A 24,013-nucleotide genomic window follows, 5' to 3' on the forward strand; every position below is an offset into this window, starting at 1 on the left:
GTGGGGAGGAGAGCAAGCATGAGTACCACTAAAAAGTATCCATTATTGATTGGCCCCAGAATGCAACTGTAACCTTAGTTCTGTCAATGATCTAAGATCCAAGGATTTTTAAAAAGAGGAATTAATAGAAAGAATTTGGAGTTGAGCATAAAAAACAAAGTACAGGTGAAGTTTTAGAGAGATGCAAGATTCTTAGTTCAGTAATAGCACAGAACAAATTCAATTTTATACTGAATAACTACCCAGAGGACTTCTGTGATGCCCTGAAGGCTATTTCCGGGCCAAAAACCTATGATGCATCTCAGCTACTCAGCACTGATACACAGTGATAAGGACATGATCCTGGAAAAATGGGCTCCTTAGTGTTCTTGATAGATCTCCATCAACTAATGCTGAAGCCATTGACAGTATACCTTATATTGAAATCAATCCCTCTTGTAAGGGGATAACAGCATTATATTATAAAAGGTTGGACTGGATTATATTTAAAATAGAGTCACCGGGAATTTAATTTCTTCCAAAGAGATTTATTGACAATTTATTTACAAAATATAGAAAGAGTGAAGTAAGAAAATTAGAGAGAGAATAGGGTAAGATATCTAGCCTAAGCACTAAAGTAATTTACTCCCAGTCCCTGGCTCAACCTGAGCAGGGAGAGTTAATTTAGCTGGAGAGGCCTTAGCAAAGCCATGGACCTGGGGAATACTCTCTCAAGAGGTAGGTCCCTTCTGAGGCTAGTTTCTTCAGAAAAATATCCAGGAAAGGAGTCAGCCTTTTCACTCACAATGTGTCAGTCCAAAAGGAAGAGATTTAAGAACAATCTCACCAGGAAAAGGGTCGCAGGAACAGTCAGCAGATTCTTCTTCAGCCTCCACTCCAAGTAGAACTCACTCAGGAAATTGTAACTCCCTTTTAAAGACATTTTCTTTTGCATCACTTCCTGTGCCTTCCCCTAACTTTATGTCTACAAATCATAGTTGAAGCTTTGCTTTAAGACTGTTCAGGGGCAATTAGTTTAATTCTGATTCATCACCCACTATTGCCCATGTGGGTCATAGGCCTCCTCCTCTCAAGTGTGAATGGGGTGTTTACACCTTTGGTGATTAAATCTAAAAATAGGCAGGGGTTACAATTTAATCTTCACAATCAGGGGAGAGTTAATTAATTTCATTTTCACAATCAGGGGAGAGTTAAATTTAATCTTCACACTCTCTAGATAAACTTCCAACTGTAGAAGATGTTTTAAATGCTGTTAGGCTCTTCTCATGTGGCAAAGCACCTGGTGCTGATTCTATTCCAGAAGAGATTTACAAGACAGGAGGTCCATTGATCACACACAAACTGATATGGTAAGAGGAGATTATCCCCCAGGAGATCAAGGATGATTCCACTGTCTGTCTCTATAGAGGAAAAGGAAATAGTCCTGTGACAATCACAAGGGGATCTCTCTTAGTCATTGTTGTCAAGATTCTTGTCAGAATTCTCCTTGATAGGCTGATCCTTCACTTGGAAGATGGTCTGAAAGCCAGTGGTAGCTTCAGAAAGGGCCAAGGAATGTTTGTGTAGTGTTTGCTGTCTAACAACTCCAGGAGAAATGCCAGGAGCAGAACAGAGTTCTATGCCCAACATTTATCGATATGGTTAAGGCCTTTGATACTCCTAGTCATCAGGGCTTGTGAAACATCATGGCAAAATTTGGATGCCTAAAGTTCATCGGTATTGTACACCAGTTTTGTGATGCCATGCCTGAATGGGTTCTACATAAAAAATGATGCGCTCCTGCTTCCAGTCACCAGTGGAATGAAGCAGGGTCATGTGTTTGTTCCCAGTTTTTGAGAATGATGTTTTCAGTGAGGTAGTCCTTTAGCAAGGATGAACATGGCACCAAAGTCAGCTGCTGTGCCAAGGCAAATTATTTAACTTGAAAAGGCTAGCAGCCAAGATTAAAATGGAGGGAGAGTTGGTGTGGGACTTTTTGTTTGCAGGCGATTGTGTAGTCAGTCATCAAAGAAGAGATTATCACAAGCCTGGAATGACCATGGTCAGCACCAAGTACTATCAACATATATTTTAGCAGTACTGAGATACCTATAATTTTCAGAAGCCAGTTTTATTGACTAAAAACCTAAAACATGATATGATAGCCACCCTGGATGGAATAGGGTCAATTGACTCTAATGATAAAACTTGGAAGAGAGGATGGGATATGGGAAATAGAGAGGGAATTGGCAGAAGGTAACTGGAAGGGCAGTCAAGCAAAGAGAAAGCAAAAAGCAATACAAGGTCTGGTTCCCTGTCAGTGTAACCTAGCTTCCTCCCAAACTTAGGGCTGGCTCACATATATCTCCATAGTTCAAAGTGCTATAGTCTGCATTTGGAGTCTTTCTCTCTCCCCTGCCTCCAAGGAGATCCTTCTTCAATATGTCTTTTCTAAAAGACTGCAAAAACTGAATAAGTCTCTCAACAGATAAGGAGTGTTACATTCAACATTTTCTTAGTCAGTTGGGAGCAATCTTTCCCTCCCTCCAAACCTGCAGAGCAAAAGTGCCCTAGTCTTGGGCCAATGTAATGCTTGAAATCTCTTCCTTTATTTGCTTTTGCCCCTATGTAGTTCATAATTGTGTATGACGGGGCGGGGGGGGGGGGGTGAGAACCCTTTACCAGAAAAAATGGTTGAATACAATTTTTGTGGGATAGAATAGAGATAAAAAGGGCAGTTTGAGTTTTTTTCCATCTGGTGAAACCTGTGTGGGGAGAGAACCCAAGCTCCACAAGATGAGGCAGTGACTTTGAGAGACTAGTGAACAGTGAAGTGAAGGTGTACTCTCTAGGGAAGAAGAGTATAGGACACATCCATCACATTTTCCTAGACTGTTCTAAAAAGAAGATGCCCTTTCTCAGTGGCAACATTGTCTCAGTCTCTATCCCCCACCTCCATAAAAGCCCCTGTGGGACCATCAGTCATGGAAAGGGAAGGGAATGGGTAAAAGATAGGGACTCATTAGCATCAGCATCCTAACAACTGTGAACTCACTAGTCATAGCTCCAAAGGTGGCCCAGGGACCCAGGTCCTTGACAGAAATTACAGGTCAGAGCTGAGGGTACAGTGTTGCAGGTTCTGCCCAAGGTGGACTCATTAGGTCTTGTCAGGAGGCCATGCTGCATCCCCAACCTCCAGTGAGAGTTGTCAAGACAAAGATTGGCGTTGGAAAGGACAGTGGCAGGACCTGGAGAAGGGACCCTCCCTTAACCCTCATTCAGGGTAGCTCCCTAGTATGGAAACCAACTGACCTTAGCCTGTGGTTCACATTTAGACATTCACAGAAGCCAAATGCATTTACCCACAGCTGTCAGAAGTCAAACTATCATTCCATGAGTTTGCACAGTTCCTAATCTTAATGTGATAATAAGGAGCAAGACCTGAGGAGGAAGGAAATGCTTTTTCATTACCTCTGTTGTCTTCGCTGATAGAAATGGAAATTATTTATGCTGGGAATCCTAACTATGCAGCTTCTCACTCATTTAAATGATTTATACCACTTGAGGGAGCCAGGAGGACTCAAAAATTGCATTTATATTCATTTGGATTCATTCTCCCCATGAAGTCCCACCCCCTTATTATCTTCCCCATTTTCTTACTCTGTACAGTAACTGCAGGGAGGAAGATGTGCCCTCATTTCCTGGATGCCTATCGCTGCCCATTTCCACCTCTTCTTTCTGTTTTCCTTCTGATTTCTGATATTATCTCCCCATTCTGTTTCCACTTGGCAGGTGATGAGTTGAGGGAGGCCTGCACAAAAGTCACTTTCTCCGCTGGAAGGTACTGATGTGAAATTGCTTGGGACCAGATGATCTCAGACAATTTCACTCACTACAAACATACTCCCTGAGGAAAATACATCAGGGAGGGAATGTGGGCTTGATTTAGCTCTAACAGGGAGCTCTGGCTGGTGTGCGTTTCTTTATTTTAACACCCCTTCCCTTTTAAATTCCTCTTTCTACACCCCAAGCTCATAAGTGTATTGTGTCTTCCAAGCTGATTGCTTGTATTGTCCATCTGTCTCAAGGGATCATTCCTTATTTATATTTTAAGAGAGCAGATTTCAGGGAGCCCATCCAGGACACTATTACCATTTTTTTTAGTGTCTCACAGTTTTGTCACACACATTCTTAGTGTCCAGGTTTTAAGTAAAAGCCTTTATCAGACTACGGTCATAGTCATTTTGTTTCTATGAAGGTGTCTTTTTTTCTTTCTTAAAAAAAAAAAACAACAACCTTACCTTTTGTTCTAGTAACAATTCTAACAGAAGAGAAAGGGCTAGCTAAATGGGGTTAAGTGCCTTGCCCAGAATCACACAGCTAGAAAGTATTTGAGGCCAAATTTGAACCCAATTCCAGGCCTGGTACTCTTTATTGAACCACATAGCTGACCCTCAAGTTATCTAGGGAACTGATCTGGAGTCAGAAGACTTGGGTTTAATTACCACTTAAGATGCTTACTACTTTTTTGTTTTAAACCCTTACTTTCTGTCTTAGAAAGAAAACAGAAGAGCAGTAAGGATTAGGCACTGGAGGTTAAATAACTTGCCCAGGTTTACACAGCTAGGAAGTGTCTGAGGCCAGATTTGAATCCAGGCCCTCCTGACCCTTGGCCTGGCTCTCAATCCATTATCCTAGCTGCCCCAGGATGCTTACTTCTTACATTTCCTCAGGCAAATTATTTTATTTCCTTGGATCACAACTGGCACATCTTGAAAGGAGGAAGTTGGACCAGATACCTCAAGATGCCTTCCAGCCTCAGACCTATTATCTTATGTGGTCTAAGCCTAGATGGGGTCTGAGGGCCCTTCTCGCTCTCAGTTGAATTTTTTTTTTTACTATTCTATAGGAAGGAATCCACAGTAGAAACATTTTTATAAAATGACCCTTTATCACAGTGATTATATAATAAGACATAAAATAGTTGTCATGGTTATCCCTTTCTCCTTAGGTATTATTGCTTTGGTAATAAAAGCTTTTTTTTTTATAGCACCAAAATAAAACTTTACTGCCCAAGCAGTTTAGGCAAAATTAGAAGACATATGTTTGGGAAGGAAAAAGAACAATCCTACAAAACTTAAGGTCAGTATATGAGCCCTGTGAGCTTTGTTTATTAGAATATGTATTATTAGAAGTCCCTTAATTCTGATGCCCTCCAAATTAGTCTAAATTATACTATGAGGAATACTTTGGGTGGTCAGGGAGAAGTCATTTGGAAAAGTCAGCCTGTACTTCTTTTAAGCATGTGGAAAATAAAGTGTTAAGCCAAGAAAGGGTCAGTATTTGGTGTTATGGATGATTAAGTGGGGAAAAGAGCAAATCCTAAGAAGTCAGATTAGCAAACTGAATCATCAACTTCCTATTTTGACCTTAAGCTCTTGTACTATAGTTGGTGAATATTCAACACTATTGAACTTGGCATGTCTTTTAATCATAATACTTCAAATGATTTTTTACTTCTTCCATGATTAAGAATTCTAAGATTTTAGCATTATCATGACTTATAGCCAGCCAGGACCATATACCAGCCAAGAAACAATTTCTATCATTTTTGTACCCATAGGAAAATGAATCTCCTCCCTTCTTTTACTGACAGGAGGAAGGGGAGGGATCAGGGGCACAAGGGATCATGGGTAGTTGTATTGCTCCTGGGATATTTCCTTGTGATGTGACCAGTAGTCCTAGGGCTTTGAGTAATAACTACAGTAGCATTTCTGGCTAAAAGATTTTAAGAGAATCAGATGATGGAGCTCATCTTAGAGCAAGTCAGTCTATATTTTTGGTGGCAAGAAACATAAGTAGCTAAGTGAGGCAGAAATTGAGTAGATAGTGGGCTGGGTAGCTATGTGGCTTAATGGATAAAATGCTGAGCTAAGGTCAAGAAAAACCTGAATTCCTATTTGGTCTTAGACATTAGCTGTAGAACTTTGGGCAAGTCACTTAACCTGTGTTTACCTCAGTTTCCTACAGGGTAAAATGAGGATAATAACACCTTTGACTCAGGGTCATCATTTGGATAAAGTAAAATATTTGTAAGGCACTAAGCCAGGTGCCTGGCTGTGTCGGTTTAAGGGATATCACTTTGTTTCAGTGTAGAGGGTAGATTGGAGAAAGGGGCCAAATTGAAAGGCCATCACAATCATCTAAGAGAGAGGAGATGGGGGCTTGAACTAAGGTGAGAGCTTTGGAGTTAGAGAGGAGTCAGGTGAGAGGAATGTCAGGGAGGTAGAAATAGCTAGATTTGGGCGGTTAATTGGATATGTGGGGTGAGAAAGTTTAAGGAGTCAAGGATAATGCCGAGGTTATAGATTTAAGGGGACCAGAAAAATAATGGATCACTGGTAACCTTGGAGAGATTTTTAGTCAGAAGCCAAGATTGCAAAGGATTAAGAAATAAATAGGGACTGAAGACATGGGGGTGGGGGAGAGCAAGGATAAGGGTATAAATGGACAATATGCTGCCCACATAGAAAAATTCAGAGGCAGCTTTCAGTTCTATATTACTAATGGAACTCTCCAGTCTAATGCTGTAAGGTTTCTTTGCTCTACGCTCATCGGTGTTAGGCCTTATCAGTTCATAGCACTCCACTGACTCAGCAAAATCATACCTTCTTACACATGAGCTTTGAAAACAGACTTATCTGTATGGAGCAGCTCTGGGATTGCACAAACTTTTAAAGCTGGTCAAGGTCTGTTGAATTTTCCAGGGTTTTGGAAAAGTGCAATTTAACACAGGTTCCACGTCTTCATTTGCTTCCTCAAGTGTGCATAAAAGAGATCAACACTCCCTTACCTAATGCCAGCTTGTTGTGTTCTGCCAGTGGCAGGGAATGGGTCACACAGGTCACTATTGAGACTAGCTAGCATGACTTGCATGATTATCACAAGACCCCACGTGGTGTAAGGAGTGGAGTGTTGGGCTTAGAGACAAGAATCAATTAAACAAGTCTTTTTTGAATGTTGTGCATCAGGATTATCTTGGTATTGGAAAGAAAGATACAAATGAAAGTGTCCCTGCCCACAAAGAGCTTACATTATATCAGAGAAGTCCTACATTTAAAACATGCCCTTGACACTTCCTAGCTGCTTGACTGTGGGCAAGTCATTTAACCTCTCCAGGGCTCAGTTTCAATAATGTATTGCATCTACCTCACAAATTGTGTCATACTTCAGTAAGAAAATGTATCTAAAATACTTTACAAATTTTAAATGTAAGTTCCTGGGATCTTAGGACAATAGTCCCAGAGCTGGAAGGGAACTTGGCATTTTACAGATGAGGAAACTAAGGCTGGGAAAACGTAAATGACTTCCCTGTGGTCAAACAGACAGCAAGAGGTAGAGCTTGAATTCGATGCCAAAACCAGCCCTCTTGCTACTCACTGTACTTCTGTCATCATTTATCATCATCAGATGAATAAATAAATGAATGAGTGACTCAGTCACCTTAGAATATTTGTGAATATCTCAAGACACCAAACAGGTCTAACGTAGTATAGATATGCTAATATTATTCTTCATAGTTTTCTTTGACCACACAGCAATGAACTGCCATGCAGTGAGTCTGCCATGTTTTTCCATTACTTCATGTTATATTTCTGAGTAGTTGATGACATCCTGTAGTTGATATGCAAGGTATCTTACTGGCTTTTAGCAGCTATCCAGAAGAGTTAGTCACAGTTTACATTGATTCTGGGACTTCCTGAGTGGAAACAGCTTCTAAAACACCATTCCCAAGTCACTTGCCGCAAAGCTCCTACAGATGTCTTCACTCTCCAGGTGTTTCATGTTTAGTTCTCCCCATCAATCAGTTATCACTCTCAGTGATTCCCAACCATGCTTCTGTGATACCCCACAGAGGCACCAATTACTTCAATAAGCTCTGCAAAATTCTCAGGAGAAAATTAATTTCAAATGACTTTAATTTCAAAAGTAAATAGACCACATAACACTTATCTCGGGGAAATGAAATCTCACCAAATCAAAACAGAGGAAGTTGCAACTTGAAGAAAGTTGAGAATGCACTAAATTGACTTAGATAATCTGGAGGCCAGATAGCAGGGCATCAATTTTATTTTTAGTAAAAACCAGATTTTTTTCTTGGAGCAGTTATTTCAACACTACCTCTTTGCATCCTCAGTCCTTATGCATAGTATGTGGTCAGTAAATGCTTATTGAATTAAATTCTGTGGGTAATGATAAAATGAACATCATTTAGAGCTTACCTTCTTTTATTTGGACAAGTAAAATAAATAGTTTGGCAACCTAACACAAGCATTTGTAGTAGCCATTTTTGTTAACTTGTTTAATTTTTAAATTTTTTTCTCTTTCCCTCTTTGTTTATTGACAATTATGTAGCATAAATCTTCCTGAAGACATGGAATGAATGCTACATTTTTGATCCCAGGAACAAGTACAATGCATGGCAGTCATAGTAGGTGGTTAAAAATGTTTGGCAAATTAAATTATAAAGTCAATCTTTCATGAATAAATTGTTCTTTTCTTTCAGCATCATTGACAAAGAAGTTTCATTAATGGCAGAAATGGATAAAGTTAAAGAAGAAGCAAGTAAGTGATGGAGGGATGCCTAATGTGAATTTTTGGGTTAAGAAGGGGAATTCCCCAGATCAAATTACAGTGGCTCCCTTACTCCAAACCAGCACTGGGTGCCAGATTGTCCTCCCTGAGAAAATGACAATAGAATTTTAAACATTTTTCAGACCTGAACATTCCACAGTTCTGATGACATTCCACAGCCTGTGGGACATTGTAGATGGCATGTTAGCATGATTTCATAGCCTCTGTAGTTAGGACATGGTTGCATTTTCATGGAACATCATATTTCTTCAGGAAAAGTAGATGAGCACAATTTTTGCATTTCTCAGTGTTAGCTTGTTTTTCTCCTCAGTTTCACGACCTTTCAGAGAAAAGTGGAAACAGTAGATTTTACTGTATATCGTCTCTGACAATGCCTTCTCATCTCAGTGCAAGGGCATTATCACATCATTTTCTCACAGGGAAAAAAAAAACGAAAACCCTTGGGTTCTTTTCCAGCCTTCTCTTCCCCATGCAATCATGTCAGAAGCCAAAAAGTATTGAAGTCTGAAGGATTTCTGAAGATTATTTCTCTCCTAGAATGGTTTGGGACAATGAACACAATCCATTGCCACATAATTGAAGCAGTTATGTCAACTGAATCCATCCTCCGTGTGTATAACAGAACATCAAATTGATCTTTCCCTTATTCTGAATTCCTACATCACTCCTGTATACAATAGGAACAAACAGTATCTTGAAATCACCTGGATATTATCTCCAAAGTGTTCTCAGTTGTTTCCTTGGCTTCTTGAGGAAAGAGATTCTGTCTTCCCCACACGGTAACCTGCAAAGTGTTGAACACGTCTGCAGATCGGTAAAAGGTCTTGGATTTCCTCACAGTGAAGAGCGACTGGTGTAGAAATTCTACCAGGAGCCTGCTATAATGTCTTGGATCATAGAATCCTAGAACTTTAGAGGCCAGTTAGAGGTAGAAGGAACTTTAGAAGCCACCTAGTCCAATCCCTTTATTTTACAGATGAGGAAACTGAGGCCCAAAGAGATCAATAAATAACTTGCCAAAAATCACACAGGCAGTAACCATCAGAGGTGAGATACAAACCAGGTTCTCTGTCTCTTGACCTAGTATACTTTCCATTACACCATACTGGCATTCTTAGGAAGTTTTGTGGGGCACAAAGAGAAGAAATAAGTTCTAGGTGTAGGATCTGGACCCACATTTTACTGACTCCAACTCTAAACACTATGTACCCTACCACACTGATTCTACACATTGAATATTCTTTTGATATATTTTTTCAAGTCAACTAAACTAAAGATTTTATCCTGTGGAAAAGAAACTCCTACCAAAATAGATAAGAAATTTGTTGATTTAAAAAGTTTCCTGGGGCAGAGAACTTAAGGGACTTGCCCTTGGTCACAGAACTGGTGAGTGTCATAAATAGGACTTTACCAGTTTCCTGACTTCAAAACTCACCCATTATACATATATTTTGCTGTAGATCAGTCATTTTTCAGTGGTATCCAACCCTTTGTGAACCCATTCTGGGTTTTCCTAGCAAAGATATTGTAGTGGTTTGCCATTCCTTCTCCAGCTTGTTTTATAGATGAAGAAACTGAGGCAAACAGAGTTAAGTGACTTGCCCAGGATCACAGAGCTAATAATGTGATTTGATCTTGGGAAAATCAGAATTTGTGAGGTCCAGCATTCTTTCTTCTATGCCTCCTAGCTGCCCCTTCCATATATACATATATACATATATATAAATATGCATATATATTATGTCATACTGAAACACTTAGTAAATGAAATTAATTTGCTTTCTCTGGAGTGTTGGGTCCACCATAATTGAACATGCCAGCAGGACTGCAAACCTCAGTACTTCTATGATTATTATTTCAGTGCTATGGTCTACTTCCAGTAACATAAACAAACCCTTAGGATGATAGCCTGCCATGAGTTGCCAAGGCAAAACAATAATGAGAAGAAGAAGAAGAAGAAACCCATAGTGGCCAACCTTTTGATGCAGATCTCTTGAGCATTTAGCAGACCTGGTCCTTGGATGAGAGATGTCCAGTCTGTAATTAGACTCACATTCAAAGACTTTCTATCTCAGGGCCTCTCAGAGCTGGTACTGCCCTGACATCTGCTTTAAGAAGCCTAGATTACACTGACCTCATGCCACAATTCAACACAGAGCAGAATTTCAACAAGGAATTATGAACTAAAGAAATAAATCAAAACCTCAGAGCCTTTGTTCTGTCAACAATTCTCATGGCATGAAGTGTCTGGACCTACTCTGAGGAGGCCTCTCACTTCTCTTGCCTCACAGTTCCCCACCCCAAAAACCTGGGAAAGTCTCTCTACCTGGCACTACCATTCAATATATTGAGAATGATTCCTCTCTTACAAGGGTAGAGATCTCAGTATTACAGAGCATGTTCCTTAAAAGCATGGATTGCTCCATATGTTGTATTTGTATCACCAGTCCCTGGTACACAGTGGGTGCTTAATCAATGTTTGTTGGTTGAGTGGTTGATAAAAAAAAAATTATTGAAATGAAAAGGAAAACAAAACAGAAACCCTTGTATGAATAGCCATTAGTACCCAAGGTCTTCTATGTAAATCCCTAGAAGGCCCTTTTGATATTTTTCTCTCTCCCTCTTTTGCATTCCTTGCTTTTGACCACTTACAGGAAAAAAGATGGATCTTTCTCCCTTCCTCTCTCTCTGTCCCTCATCCCCTTCTTCCCCCCCTCTCTGTTTCTCTTCCCCTCCCTCCTCTCTCTCTCTCTGTCTCTGTCTGTCTCTGTCTCTCTCTCTTTTTCTCTCTCTCTTTCTTTCTCACTCTCTCTCTGTCTCTGTGTGTGTGTGTGTGTCTGTCTGTCTGTCTCTGTCTCTCTTCCCTTCCCTCCCTCTCTCTCTGTCTCTCTTTCCCTTTCTCTTTCTTGCTTTCTTTTTCTCTCCTCACCCCTTTCTCCTCTCTTATTTTTCTAATTTCTCTACCTTTGTTCTTATGGGTTCCACATTAATGTCTGCTTCTTCCATACAGATTCTGAGACACTTTAGGGCTGTCTATCTGAATAGCTTGCATTTATTTCAATATACTTCCTCGTACTGAGGGACCACCCAGTTAAGTCTACAAGAATTAGGGTACTACACTACTCCCAGTTGTGTAACCAAGAATTCAGTTTAGATCTGATTCAGTCATGGGGGGAAAGGCGGGTGGCCTGCCTCTTATTAGGGGGCTTAGGCTCCCCTTTTGCACACATTTTAGCTTATTAAGTCCCCCATCCCAATGCCTCAGAAAAATAAAATCTGCTTAAGGCTTAAGTTATGGCTCATGTCTAGGGTTCCCTCAAGAGGGAGGATGGGGGAGGGAGAGGCAATATTGTGTATGTGTGTGTGTGTGTATATATATATATATATACACATAATATGGTTCATCTTATAAATAATAAGCATTTGTTAACTGCCTGTTATATACGAGGTACGGTTCTAGGCACTAGTAATGCAAAGACAAAGATGAGAATAGCCCTGACCTCAAGGAATGTACATTATCAGAGAAAACAAGGCCGCCACATAAGTATGTACAAAGTAAATTTCATGCATGGGAGAACACAAGCAGCTGAGGAAATAAGAAAAGGTTTCATGTAAGAAGTTGTATTTGAGCTTAACTTTGACATGAACTAGGGATTGGATTTTATTTTTTTATGTGTAGATACAATTTTTAATAATTGTTTTCTGACATTTTGTGATCCATGCTCTCTCCCTACTTCCCAAGATGGCAGGTAACATAATATAGGTTATATATATGCTGCTATACATGGAAATACATATTTCCCTGTTTGTCATGTTGTGAAAGAAGATTACTTATGACAGAGAAAAATCCACGAAGGAAATAAAGCAAAGCATTGTATGCTTCAATTTGCATTAACTGTGAACTCGAAGAGGTAGTAATGAAGATAGTACAAAGAAAGAAATACCGAGAATAGGAGCACCTAGAATCATGGTGCAGTTCTCAAATTGACTCGCTGTGTGACCTTGGATGAGTCATTTAACTTTTGGAGGCCTTAGTTTCCTTTCCTCTGTAACACAAGGAAGTTGAACGTAGTGAATTCTAAAGGTCTGTCCACTTCATGAATTCTATGATTCCAAAATTCCAAAACATTACTAAAATTCTAAAGGATTTTATAAAGGCAAGAGAGAAAATACATTTTGGTAATCCTGATAACTTCTTAAAAATAGAGATAATTATGTAATATTAATGTCTCAGCTCCTGAATACAGTGAAATACAAGTTTTCTTCCAATGTAACAATTTTTCCCTTTCACATTTCTAGAGGAAAAATGATAGTTTCAAAACTTCCTTATAATTCTATTTATCCTGATGTGATCAAATGAACCTCAGGTTTTGACCTGAATCTTTGATTGATGTCTTTGAGGTGATAATATTGCCTCCAAAAGAAATACTGCTTTAGATCTGAAGTTTTAGGGTCTTTTCATAATGAACGGCTTTGAAATGTTAATGTAGAATATATATAAAATGCTTCCAAAGGCTTGCTGATGCACATGTCTTCATTTACATGCACATTTACATTAGTCTGAGCACTGGAGGAGCTAGCTGGTAATTCTGCACCTGCACTCTTATTTTGGGGCCCATTCACATCCTCTCGGATGAAGTCTTTGGTTTTTGACTGCCACTGGTGTGAAAGCTAAAGTCTTGCTGCCTCAGAAAAGAACAATGACATCTAATTGTCAGTTGCTCCAAAAATCATACATAAAGAAAAGTCAGAGAGCATTACTAGTATGCCTTGGGAACTGACAATGCTTGGATTAAGAATGCTTGACTTGGAGTCAAGCTTCATGACCCTGAATGAGCTATTTAACTTCTCTAGCCCTCAGTTTCCTTATCTGAAAGAAGAGGGTGGACTAAATACATTCTCATGTCCTTTCTGGCTCCAACATCTTATGATTTTATTATTCCAGCTGTTCAGCTAGTTTCATCTTGAAAATTCCAATCACCTCTTTCCTATTCTGTGGTCCTGAAAAAAAAAAGAGCCTATTGATTAATCTTATTATACTTTCCTACATCATATAAATTGCTTCAAAGACTTTTTATTTAACAATATGCTTTCTGGACCTCTGGACTTCCAGTCCTACTAAGATTGAATGGGCAAGAAAATTGTGGGTACCAAGACACTTATTTTATTTTTAAAATTTTAAATGTTTATAGATAATTTTTGTACTTCTGTTATCTTTATCTATGAACATATATCCCTTCCCCACTACCCAGTGAGTTATTCCTTGTACCAAAAAAGAAAAAAAAAAGAGAGTGGGGTAGCTAGTTCAGCAAAACTAACCAACAACCAATTCTGACAGTATAGGCAATATATGTTTTTTGACTAGTTCTACACAGTCCTTTATACTCCTTCACCTCTACAAAGGAAAAAGGGAGCTTCATTTTCTCATTTCTTCCTCAGCCAACCCAGATCTTAATAATTACCCAGCATTCAATTTTCATAGGATTATATATTTAGAGCTGATAGAGAAGTTAGAAACCATCTAGTCTCATCTCTTTAACTCATAGACCAAGAAGCTGACTCAAAGAAATGAAATAACTTTTTTTTGAGGTGACAGACCCAGTGAATGCCAGAGGCAGGATTTGAACTCAAGACCTTTGATTGATTCATTGTTGTTCTTTCCACCTATATGGTTGTAATCAATGTATATAATTATTTTCCTCCACTTAAATCAGTTCATATTTTTTCCCATGCTTCTCTGAATACTGTGCTTCAAATCCATCTTCTCTTATGACTCAGTAATATTCCATGACATTTATGTACCAATTATTTGGTATCTATTTTGTTTCTAGTTCTGTGCCATCATAAAAGTGCTGCTATGAATATAGATATAAAAAGATATATATATATATAAAGATCCTCTATATATACATATGTTATATATGTATATATATTTCTTCCAAAATGGAAAAAATGTGCATGTATATATATATATATATATATATATATATAGAGAGAGAGAGAGAGAGAGAGAGAGAGAGAGAGAGAGAATGTTTCTTTCCATTTTGATTCTTTTTAAGGCATATGCCTAGCCATTGCTTTGATCACTGTGTGAAAGGAACTTGGACATTTTAAAAACTTTTTTTAGCACAATTCCTAATGACCACTTTGGGAAAGGAAACTGCTACTTTCTCCTGATTCCATCCAAAACATCATCCTGTTCCCCATCTTCCATATTCACATATAGGACTCTACCACCACCACCATCACCACCCCCATAAACAAAAAAAAGTACAAAAAATGTGAATATTTTAGCAGGTTCCTACATATTCTGAGAGGCTCTGCAGCACAGATCAATCTTTCCTGGGAAATGTGCCTTGGTAAATCAGGGGGAGGGGGTAAGTAATCAAAAAGGAATTATAGCAGCCTGACATTGGCTATGTGATTTATGGTTTGATTATTTTATTAATATCCCAACATCGCTATCACTATGTTAAATTTTATAAAAAGATATGCCTATCACAGATTAATAACATGGTATATGGGTTTGTAGGGCACCTAAACTCCTGAGTCATTCTTTACTTTGCTTCGTTCAGGCACTTAAATGCCTATTTTTAATATTTTGTATGTTAAACATCTTCACAATAAGAAATCATGTTGTGTTTGGCACTGTGGTTCTGGGGGTATGCTGTGAATCAAACCTCATAGATTAATGGGTTATTTATTATTCAGCCAAGAATTTAAAATGAATAGCTTTATACACTTTCTCATTCAGTTATACTTTTTTCCCCTTATAGCAAACAGTGTTTGACATTGAAATGGAGGCACTGATTTTAGAACTTAAATGAGAAGTAAGAGTTTGTTAAATGATAGCATTGTAAATGCAGCCTTACTCTGTGTGTGTGTGTGTGTGTGTTTATTCATTGTTTTGTAGACTCTAATGTATTTTAGGAGCTGTCACAAATTCACATGAAATGCCTGTGGGCTACTAGGTCTATTTGGATCTGGATTTTAGCTGACAGATGTATGAAAATATAGAGGCTGAGAACTCCCTGGTGTCTCCTCCACATGTGCAGATGCTGAAGAATACTCTTCTTGGACCATTCCAGTTCAAGTTGGCATTGACTTAGTCTTGCAAATGTGCCTTTGGGGACATTTACAATACAGACATGAAATGCTTGGATTTGGAACTTGACTCTCTTTGTAGAACAGAAGCATATCATCAGAGCAGAGGCATCTGGGAACCTTTTAGCTCCCCAAAGCACTTAGTGTCAAGTCAAATACGAGTGTATGACTCAAATGGCAGTTAGTTGCCTTAAGTGAATCTGGGTGGATGAAATATAGAAAACTGTCAATAAATTCCATTTTATAACTTAGCATTTAATTTCTTTAATAATTAGTATGATTTCCAGAGATTTTCTAGATATTTTTCAGGATATAAAACAAAACATTGTTTCCTCAATATGAATTCCCATGCTTTACACTGTGATCCAGATTTGTAGGGAATTTTAAGTGGCTTTTAGACAACTTGTAATTTTTCACTGTCTCTATTTTAAGATATTTGTTTCTTTTAGTTTCCCCATTTGAATGTTGAGATCTGCAGATGAGATTAGATTAGGTGCCTTTTTGAGGTTTTGACAGAAAATGGAGTAAAGAGGAGGTAAAAGGAGTGTGTGTGTGTGTGTGTGTGTGTGTGTGTGTGTGTGTGTGTGTGTTGGGGTGGGAGAATGAATATTGTTCATTAGAAAAGGAGGAGTTCATTGATGGGATTAAAGCACATGGAAAAGGATTAGATAACAATCAATAATAGCCAGGTTCAGTGGCCAGATCAGAAACAGAGCATGGCTATGTATTCAAAAGTGAATATAAAAAGGGAAAATTGGTTCTAAAATACGTCCTTTAGTATGTTTAATTTTCTGCTCTTAATATATTATTCTTTCTTCCTTGGCAGTGGAAATTCTGACTGCTCGTCAGAAAAAAGCCGAAGAATTAAAGAGACTTACTGATCTATCCAGTCAGATGGCTGAGGCGCAGCTGGCTGAACTCCGGGCGGAAATTAAGGTAAGTTTTGAAATGTCAAAGCCTGAATTCTCAGATAAGATCACCATTATTTTTGTTTTGCATTCATATAGTGTTTTTCCTCTAAGGATTTGGCATAATATACTAGGTTCTCTTTCAAAAAGGTTAAAATGGAGACTAGAGTAGGGTAAAGGTCACTGAATAACACCAGTTAAGTATAAAAAGGTATGGTAGGAGTTATTATCATAAAGAAGCACTGAGCTTTTCTCTGTATTCATTGAGAACAGGCCCAGAGGAAATGGGAAAGTGGAGTAAATGAGTGAGTGTGTGTGTATGTGTGTTTGTGGTAAGAGACAATGACAGAAAGAGAGACAGAAAGAAAGAGACGCAACTTTCTATGACATGGAGAATTTTTAATTCAAGTGATTGAAATAGAGCAAGGTTGAGCGTGGAAGCCCTTTTTCCTGCATGCTGTTATGACTTTATTACCCAGTGCTATGTCTAGAATACTTTAGACAATCTAAATAACATTCTGGAGTCAAAGGAGTTGAATTCAAATCTCAGACCTAAATTCAAACCCTAGTTCTTTGGTGAGTGCAACCAAGTCATCTAATTGAAGTAGGTTTTGATTTTGTCATCTTTAAAATGAATGGGTTGGATTAAATGCACTAAAGTCCTTTCTAGTTTTAAATTTATGATCATTCTCTCAATCTCACCTCCCCATATACTGTACCAGACACACACACACACACACACACACACACACACACACACACACACACCACTTTCCAGTGTAATCTTCTTGAGTGATGGAAACAGAGGATTAGAATTGTTCCCAAGCAAGGTAGAGGAGTTGCCAACTTCAGAAGAGCTCATCTCTGCTCAATTTAACCATAAGTCTAATTTAAGAGGAGACCCTGGGAAGAATGGGAAGTAATGGTTTTCTTCTCCCTTCTTTGGGTGGTTCTGGCTTTATGAATAGGGGAGTCAGGATCTAGTCAAATGCTCTCATTTGAAGGGCATCAGGCACCAAAAACATCTCATCCAGAACCTGCACAAGTTCTTGAAAGTCTCCTGTTAGACATTCATCCTACTGAGTTCTAAGAGCTTTTAGAGCTTCCAGAGACACTAATTAAAATGCATATGCTCCTGAAATGGGTAATAAAGTGCTAGTAAGAATTAGCTAATACTAGCTGAGAATAAAGCATCATAAAATACCAGACAGGGATCTGGAGTCAGAAAGGGAATCAGAAATTTTCAGAAACAGGGAGACGGAAGGAGGTTGGGTCAAGGGAGAAACAAGCTCAAGAAAAATCTAAACTAAGGTCTCAATGGCACTTTATTACAAATGAATTAGAGACTGATTCATCATTGTTGGCTTTACTATTCTTGTACCTAGAGACACAGAAAAATTTTTCCACTAACATTTTTTTAACTTGATATCTCTGTTTAATTGTCCTTCTCTTAAGCACTTTGTCAGTGAACGAAAATATGATGAAGAGCTGGGAAGATCTGCCAAGTTCTCCTGTGACATTGAACAGCTAAAGACCCAAATCATGCTCTGTGGAGAAAGTGAGTCTTGCATACTAATGAGTTCTGTGAACATACCTTATGGTTTTCAGTTATTTATAAAATCCAATGTCCTTTTCCCACCAACCCAAAGAGTTGGTCAGTATTTAAATCATCCTCTTACTAAAGAGGATTTAATTACAGTTGGTGGCAGGGAATTTTATATAATGTGGGAAAATAATGTTGAATTGTGATATTAAATTGGTTTCTCCCTTTGGCCCCCCAAGAACAATTTGATTTTAAATCTATAAAACAGTCTCCCCCCAGCTATGAAACTGGATTGGCTCCTCCCTTCTTTTGTTTTTAGTAAAGATAACAGAGTTAAAGGAGTATCATTGGGCTGGCTTTTGTTACAGGCAGAATGGAGATTTGTTCCTTCTTTATATGTCAGTAAGAACTCTCTTAGGTAATGAAGTCAGCTCCAGCCACTGTGGTGGTCCAGCCACAAAGGAGGAGGAAGGAGCATGTGGACACTCTTCCCCCCCCCCCCCCCCACCAGATGAAGTGGTGAGAGATGAATTGACTTCTCTGAGGCCACTTCCTGCTTGCCTGTTTTCTATTTCACAACCACACTTGGATTATGACATCCCTAACACACAGGGTATATGATAAAGTAAAAATTACATGGAAGAAGATGAAGTCAAGAGAAGCCGCTATTGGACCTGATCTTGTAGATTCAGAAGAAATCAGTCCTGAAGGTGGGATAATTCTAAAGGCATTTAGAGATCAGTTTTTAAGATATCTCAAAGAGGGGAAGATTCCAAAAGAAGAGAAAAATCACAGACCCTTGCCCCCTCTCAAAAGGTAACTGAAAAAGCATCAGCAACTACTGAGTACTGTTCCTATTTTCTCATCTGTGTAAAATTTTTATGAGAATGATCTACAAACATATTGATTAAAAATATGAGAAGGGAAGGAGGAGGTTTTGATTTCCCACTGTGTACTACATCTTCAGAGACACCTGATTGATGGATACAGATAAAAAATACAAGACCCCACTGAATTTGTTGTTTGTAGATTTTATGCTATTCACTAGAGTACAATTCAGCTCTTTTTTCACGAGGTGTCTCCCATGCATACATTACATGCCTACAAGATTTCTTCAGAGATAGAACAACATACATAACTGCTCTACAGTTCTCTGTTTCTAAATATCAAGTAGGGCATAAAACTGATCAAAGATGTTTGAACTGGTCAAAGAGGCTGTCCTGCTCAAAAAGCAAACTGAAGAGGGATGCCCTATAATGAGTGAGCTCCTCCAGATGCTCCTATTGATAGATTACATTGTGATGACTGCATTGAGCCCCAGAATACTTCTTGGGTCTCTCCACAAACAATCAGAAGGAATCATCCTGACAAACTACAAAGGAGAAATTAAGCGGATAGAAGATGCCCATTGCTAGGATCCCAGCATGCAATTAGATAATCAGGCCAATGAGTTAATCCATCTGTAAATATCTTGAACAGATACTGAAGACAGCACATTGGACCAGAATTGAATAAGATGAAGAGAGCTGAGTCGATTGCATTTTGGAAATTGAGCAGCACTTTCAGGAATTTCAGGCTGCCCCCCCCCCCCCCGTGTGTGAATGCACAAACACACACACGTAGTCTTTTAAATGAATTTACCTGGTGACATTAAATGGCTACCAAAAAATCAATTACCGCAGTCCCCAAAGAACTAAACTTCAGTGGATCCAACAGGCAATAGAGAGAAAAGCATGGTCAGTTTATACAGGGTACACATTACCAACAATGCTTCATGTGCTAGAAATGCATAAAAAATGTCTTCCCAAAAATGCACAATCAGAAAAGGTAAGCCAACGAAATACCAGGAGTGAGGAAGAACAAAGGGAGAGATGGAATGTTGCCCTGAGGCTCAAGAAATATATCTATATCTATAGCTATAGCTATATTCTTAAATGACAACTACTTAGAGCAGGGAATCTTAACTTGGGGTCCATGAATTTTCCTTTTAAAAAATTATTTTGATAACTTATTTCAACATACTTGGTTTCCCTTCTAACCCTAAATATTTTATTTTATATATTTAAAATCATTATTTTGAGCAGGAGTTCAGCCATGCATGGACTTCACCAAACTAGCCAAAGGGATCCACAACGCCCTGAAGGGACCTGGCTATAAAGGAGCCCAATGAGTAGTTAAATAGGCCAGTGTGGACAAGAATCATATGGAGCGAGACAACAGGGATAGCTTGAGATTGGCCTAGTGGAGCAAATACACATATGAATGATGAGTCAACAGATCCATTAAAATATGATACCAGTGAGACCTGTAGGGATGGTTCTGGCCAATGTCCTATATCAATTCACCAGAAATGCCAGGATTTTAACTCTGGATGCCCAAATGCCAATATGCCATAGAGAATTGTTTTAGTTGTTGTCATTTTGTTTTTTAAACCCCTATTTTCTGTCTTACTATCAGTTCAAAGACAGAAGAACAGCAAGGGGTAGACAATTGGAGTTAAGAGATTTGCCTAGGGTCACCCAGCTAGGAATTGTTTATGGGAAGATTTGAACCCAGATCTGGTGCTCTAAACACTGTACTGCCTAGCTGCCCCACGAGAGTTTTTATAACTCATTATGTGGAAAATAGGTAGTATAGCAAACTAAAGTTTGCATCTTGTGATTTTTCTTAAAAGAACAACAAGCTAAAAACTATGCTTCTTATTTCAGACAGATGTGATTCTACATAGACATGTTTGTTAAAGAGTTAGACTTCCTAATAAATCTGGTAATAATCAGGTGCGCTATAAAGCATTCTGGCTGCTATCTCTGCAGGGTACCCACAAGCTTTTTTGTAGCCAAAGGCGCCCTACAGCTGCATGGCTTAAGTGGCGTCCACCATAGCTCAAGGACTTTCTTTCCATTAATTTAGCTTCTGTCCTGTCCCTCACTGAATCTTAACTTGACTTAATGAAACTTTGTACATCAAGTCTCCCTGATTCTAATCACTCTCCAGTGGAAAAGGGAATCAACAATGGAATAGTTCAGAAAGAGCAACAGGAGGGAAGAGTTTGGGAAGCAGATGGCCTGGAAGAGCCACAAACTAATAAATTTGCACCCGGATAACTGAGAATTGACAGTGCCACCAAAAACCTGTCTGCTTTTCTTGAGGCTCTCTAAATTTTTTTTTTAAACCTTACTTCTATCTTAGATTTGATACTATGAATTGGTTCCAAGGCAGAAGAGTGGTAAGGGCTAGGCAATAGGAGTCAAGTGACTTGCCCAGGGTCACACATTTGGGAAGTGTCTGAGGCCAAATTCGAACCCAGGACCTCCCATCTCTAGGCCTGGCTCTCAATCCACTGAGCTCCCTAGCTGCTCCCTCTCTAAATTTTTTAACAAGAATCTACCCCCATTCAGTCTCATTGTTTTTTTTTCCTCTGAAAAAGGGAGCAAAAAGCATAATAATTCTGAACTGGAGGCTTGACTATTTGTCATAGTTTCCATCCAGGCTTTTGGGACAGAATGTAGTTAATGCTCAGCAACTATCTTCCACCTTCTGAATCTCCCAAGTCTAGTCTCAGCTCTGCCTGAGGCATTATCTTCACTCCAGTGCCATCTGGTGGGGAGAAGCATGCCTTTGCCACGTGGTGAAGGCAAGAATCAACCCTGGGAGCGTGAGAGCACTCCCAGCCTCCGAGCCAACGAGAGAGGAGGCTCTGGAGTAACGCCCTGAGAGAAAGAGTGGGTAGCTTTCCTAGTGTACGTGACAAGGGCCGCTATGAAATGCAGGGCTTAAAGGGCAGCACGATTGCGGGGGAGGTTGTGAAGGGATCCAAGCACTCTGGAGGGCAGTTTGGAACGATGCCCACCACGTACCTGCCCTTTGATCCGCCAGTGCCACTGCTGGGTCTGTAACCCAAAGAGATAATTAAAAAGGGGGGAAGAACCTACTTGTACAAAAACATTTATAGCAGCAATTTTTGTAGTGGCAACGAATTGGAAATTGAGGGGATGCCCATCAGTTGGGGAATGGCTGACCCCTGTGGGTGGTGGAATACTATTGAGCTATAAGGAATGATAAGCAGGATGATTACAGGAACGGATGAAGAGAAAATAAGCAGAATTTGGGGAAAGTTGTACACAATAACAGCAATATTGGACAATGATTATCTGTGAAAATTTGGCTATTGTGCAATGACCTGGGACAATCCTGAAAGGCTTATGATGGAGAACGCTATCCACCTCCAGAGAAAGAGCTCTTGGAGTCCTCTTTCACATCAGTGTATTTGTGGTCTTATTTGGGGGTTTGGGTTGTGTATGTTCTTTCAATAGTAACCAGTATGGAGGTGTGTTTTGCATGACAATAAAATAGAATTTCTTAAAAAGGCAACCTAGAAAAGTGACCAACATGGCACATAATGACCACCCTGGCCAGTGTTGTGAATCCAAAGTGACAATTGTCAACCCTCAGAGAAACTCCTAGGCCACAACATTCCTCCTTCAAGGGCTCTCTCTTAAGAATGAAAGAAAAACCTGGCGTTTTAAAGTCTGGTTAAAAAAAAAAAGAATTCCAGCATAACAAATTAAAAGGAAAAAAAAACAACAACTAGTGAACTCTGAATTGTAAAGTACTGACTTTCTTGCTCTCTTTCCCAAGGCCCCATAAGAAAAGTCACCATCATTTGTCAGACAAGTTACATTTTGGAAAAACAACAGGAACTATAAACAATTCTCCAGCAACCCTTCCTAATGCCAAGCAGAGGGTCTGGTCTGCCTGCTTAGTTTTTGCTCTAAGTGAGCTTTGGAATCAATTGTGGTTACTGTATGGAAGCTATTTTGGGGGTGGGGGTGGGGGCGGGGCAGAAAAAAAAAGGAGTTTCGATTAAGTAAAGTGCCAGATCATTTAGTGAATTGAAAACATTTTAGAAATTCTGATAGGTCTGAACCTTAGCATCTAGAAATGGAAGGGTTACTACGAATTCAAAATTAACTCCTACTGACTGTTTCCTCATCTACAAAATAAATAAAAGAAATCTAGAATTCTCTGGTGAGTTACTGAGGTTCCAATGATAGTTTCATACCCTCTAACAAAACCCGCTAATGTTATTTGTTGTTGGGTTGGTTTTTTTTCAGTTTCGCATCCAAAAAACAATTACTCCTCAAGAACTCCCTGTAGCTCACTGCTGCCTGTGCTGAATGCACACACTGCAACATCTGGAAAACAGAACAACTATAACCGAAAACCACCAAGTCATAAGACCTCTGACAACAAAGCAGCTGTCACTAAAATGCCAAGTAATCCTCCAAACGCCAATGAAACCTCTCCCCAAGTCATACCAGCTACCAAACAGGTAAGGCAAATATAGCCAAGGACACAAGGGACTGCAGGGCCTCTAGCATCACCCAATCATTTGCCATTTAATATCGGATGAACTAGCCCTTAGTATTCTAGTGGCAGAGGGAGCATCAATTGCTCAGTACTAAATTCTACCTCTCTCTGCCTTCTCAACTCACTCCACAAGTGACATGACCAATGCTCATTATTCTGATCTCCTAGAAGCCCCATGCAGCAGGCTGGCATCCAGGGAATTTTCCAGAATGGATTCTATTCAGAAGGTCTCGCTTCATATGTCTTTTGACAAATGGTGGTGGGGAGGAGGGACCATGCACGGATTTGTAAAAAGTGTTAGCAAAGAATCTATTCAAATATGTTAATTTTTCTGAAGTTCTCAGCACCATAATTAGATCTCTGATTATTTTTTCACAGATGAAAGACTCAAGTAAATAAGGCCTCAAACATCTTATTTTATTTGATCATTCTGTACTTAATTAATGTCTAGTTT

The 24,013-nt window shown here is 39.2% G+C and overlaps 1 protein-coding gene across 5 annotated transcripts in view; it reads left to right on the forward strand.

Annotated features, from left to right (window-relative positions):
- The window catches only part of SPATS2L (spermatogenesis associated serine rich 2 like), a 244,050-nt gene that overhangs the window by 217,361 nt on the left and 2,676 nt on the right, over positions 1-24,013 (forward strand). For all 5 annotated transcript variants that reach the window (XM_007494583.3, XM_056794169.1, XM_056794168.1 and 2 more), the window contains 4 exons: positions 8,546-8,604; positions 16,565-16,674; positions 18,102-18,204; positions 23,304-23,521. In XM_007494583.3, coding sequence (XP_007494645.1) covers positions 8,546-8,604; positions 16,565-16,674; positions 18,102-18,204; positions 23,304-23,521 — 490 coding nt within the window. The remainder of the gene's footprint in view (positions 1-8,545; positions 8,605-16,564; positions 16,675-18,101; positions 18,205-23,303; positions 23,522-24,013) is intronic.

Source organism: Monodelphis domestica, chromosome 4 (genome assembly GCF_027887165.1).
Source record: "Monodelphis domestica isolate mMonDom1 chromosome 4, mMonDom1.pri, whole genome shotgun sequence".
In the NCBI taxonomy this organism is placed as follows: domain Eukaryota; kingdom Metazoa; phylum Chordata; class Mammalia; order Didelphimorphia; family Didelphidae; genus Monodelphis; species Monodelphis domestica.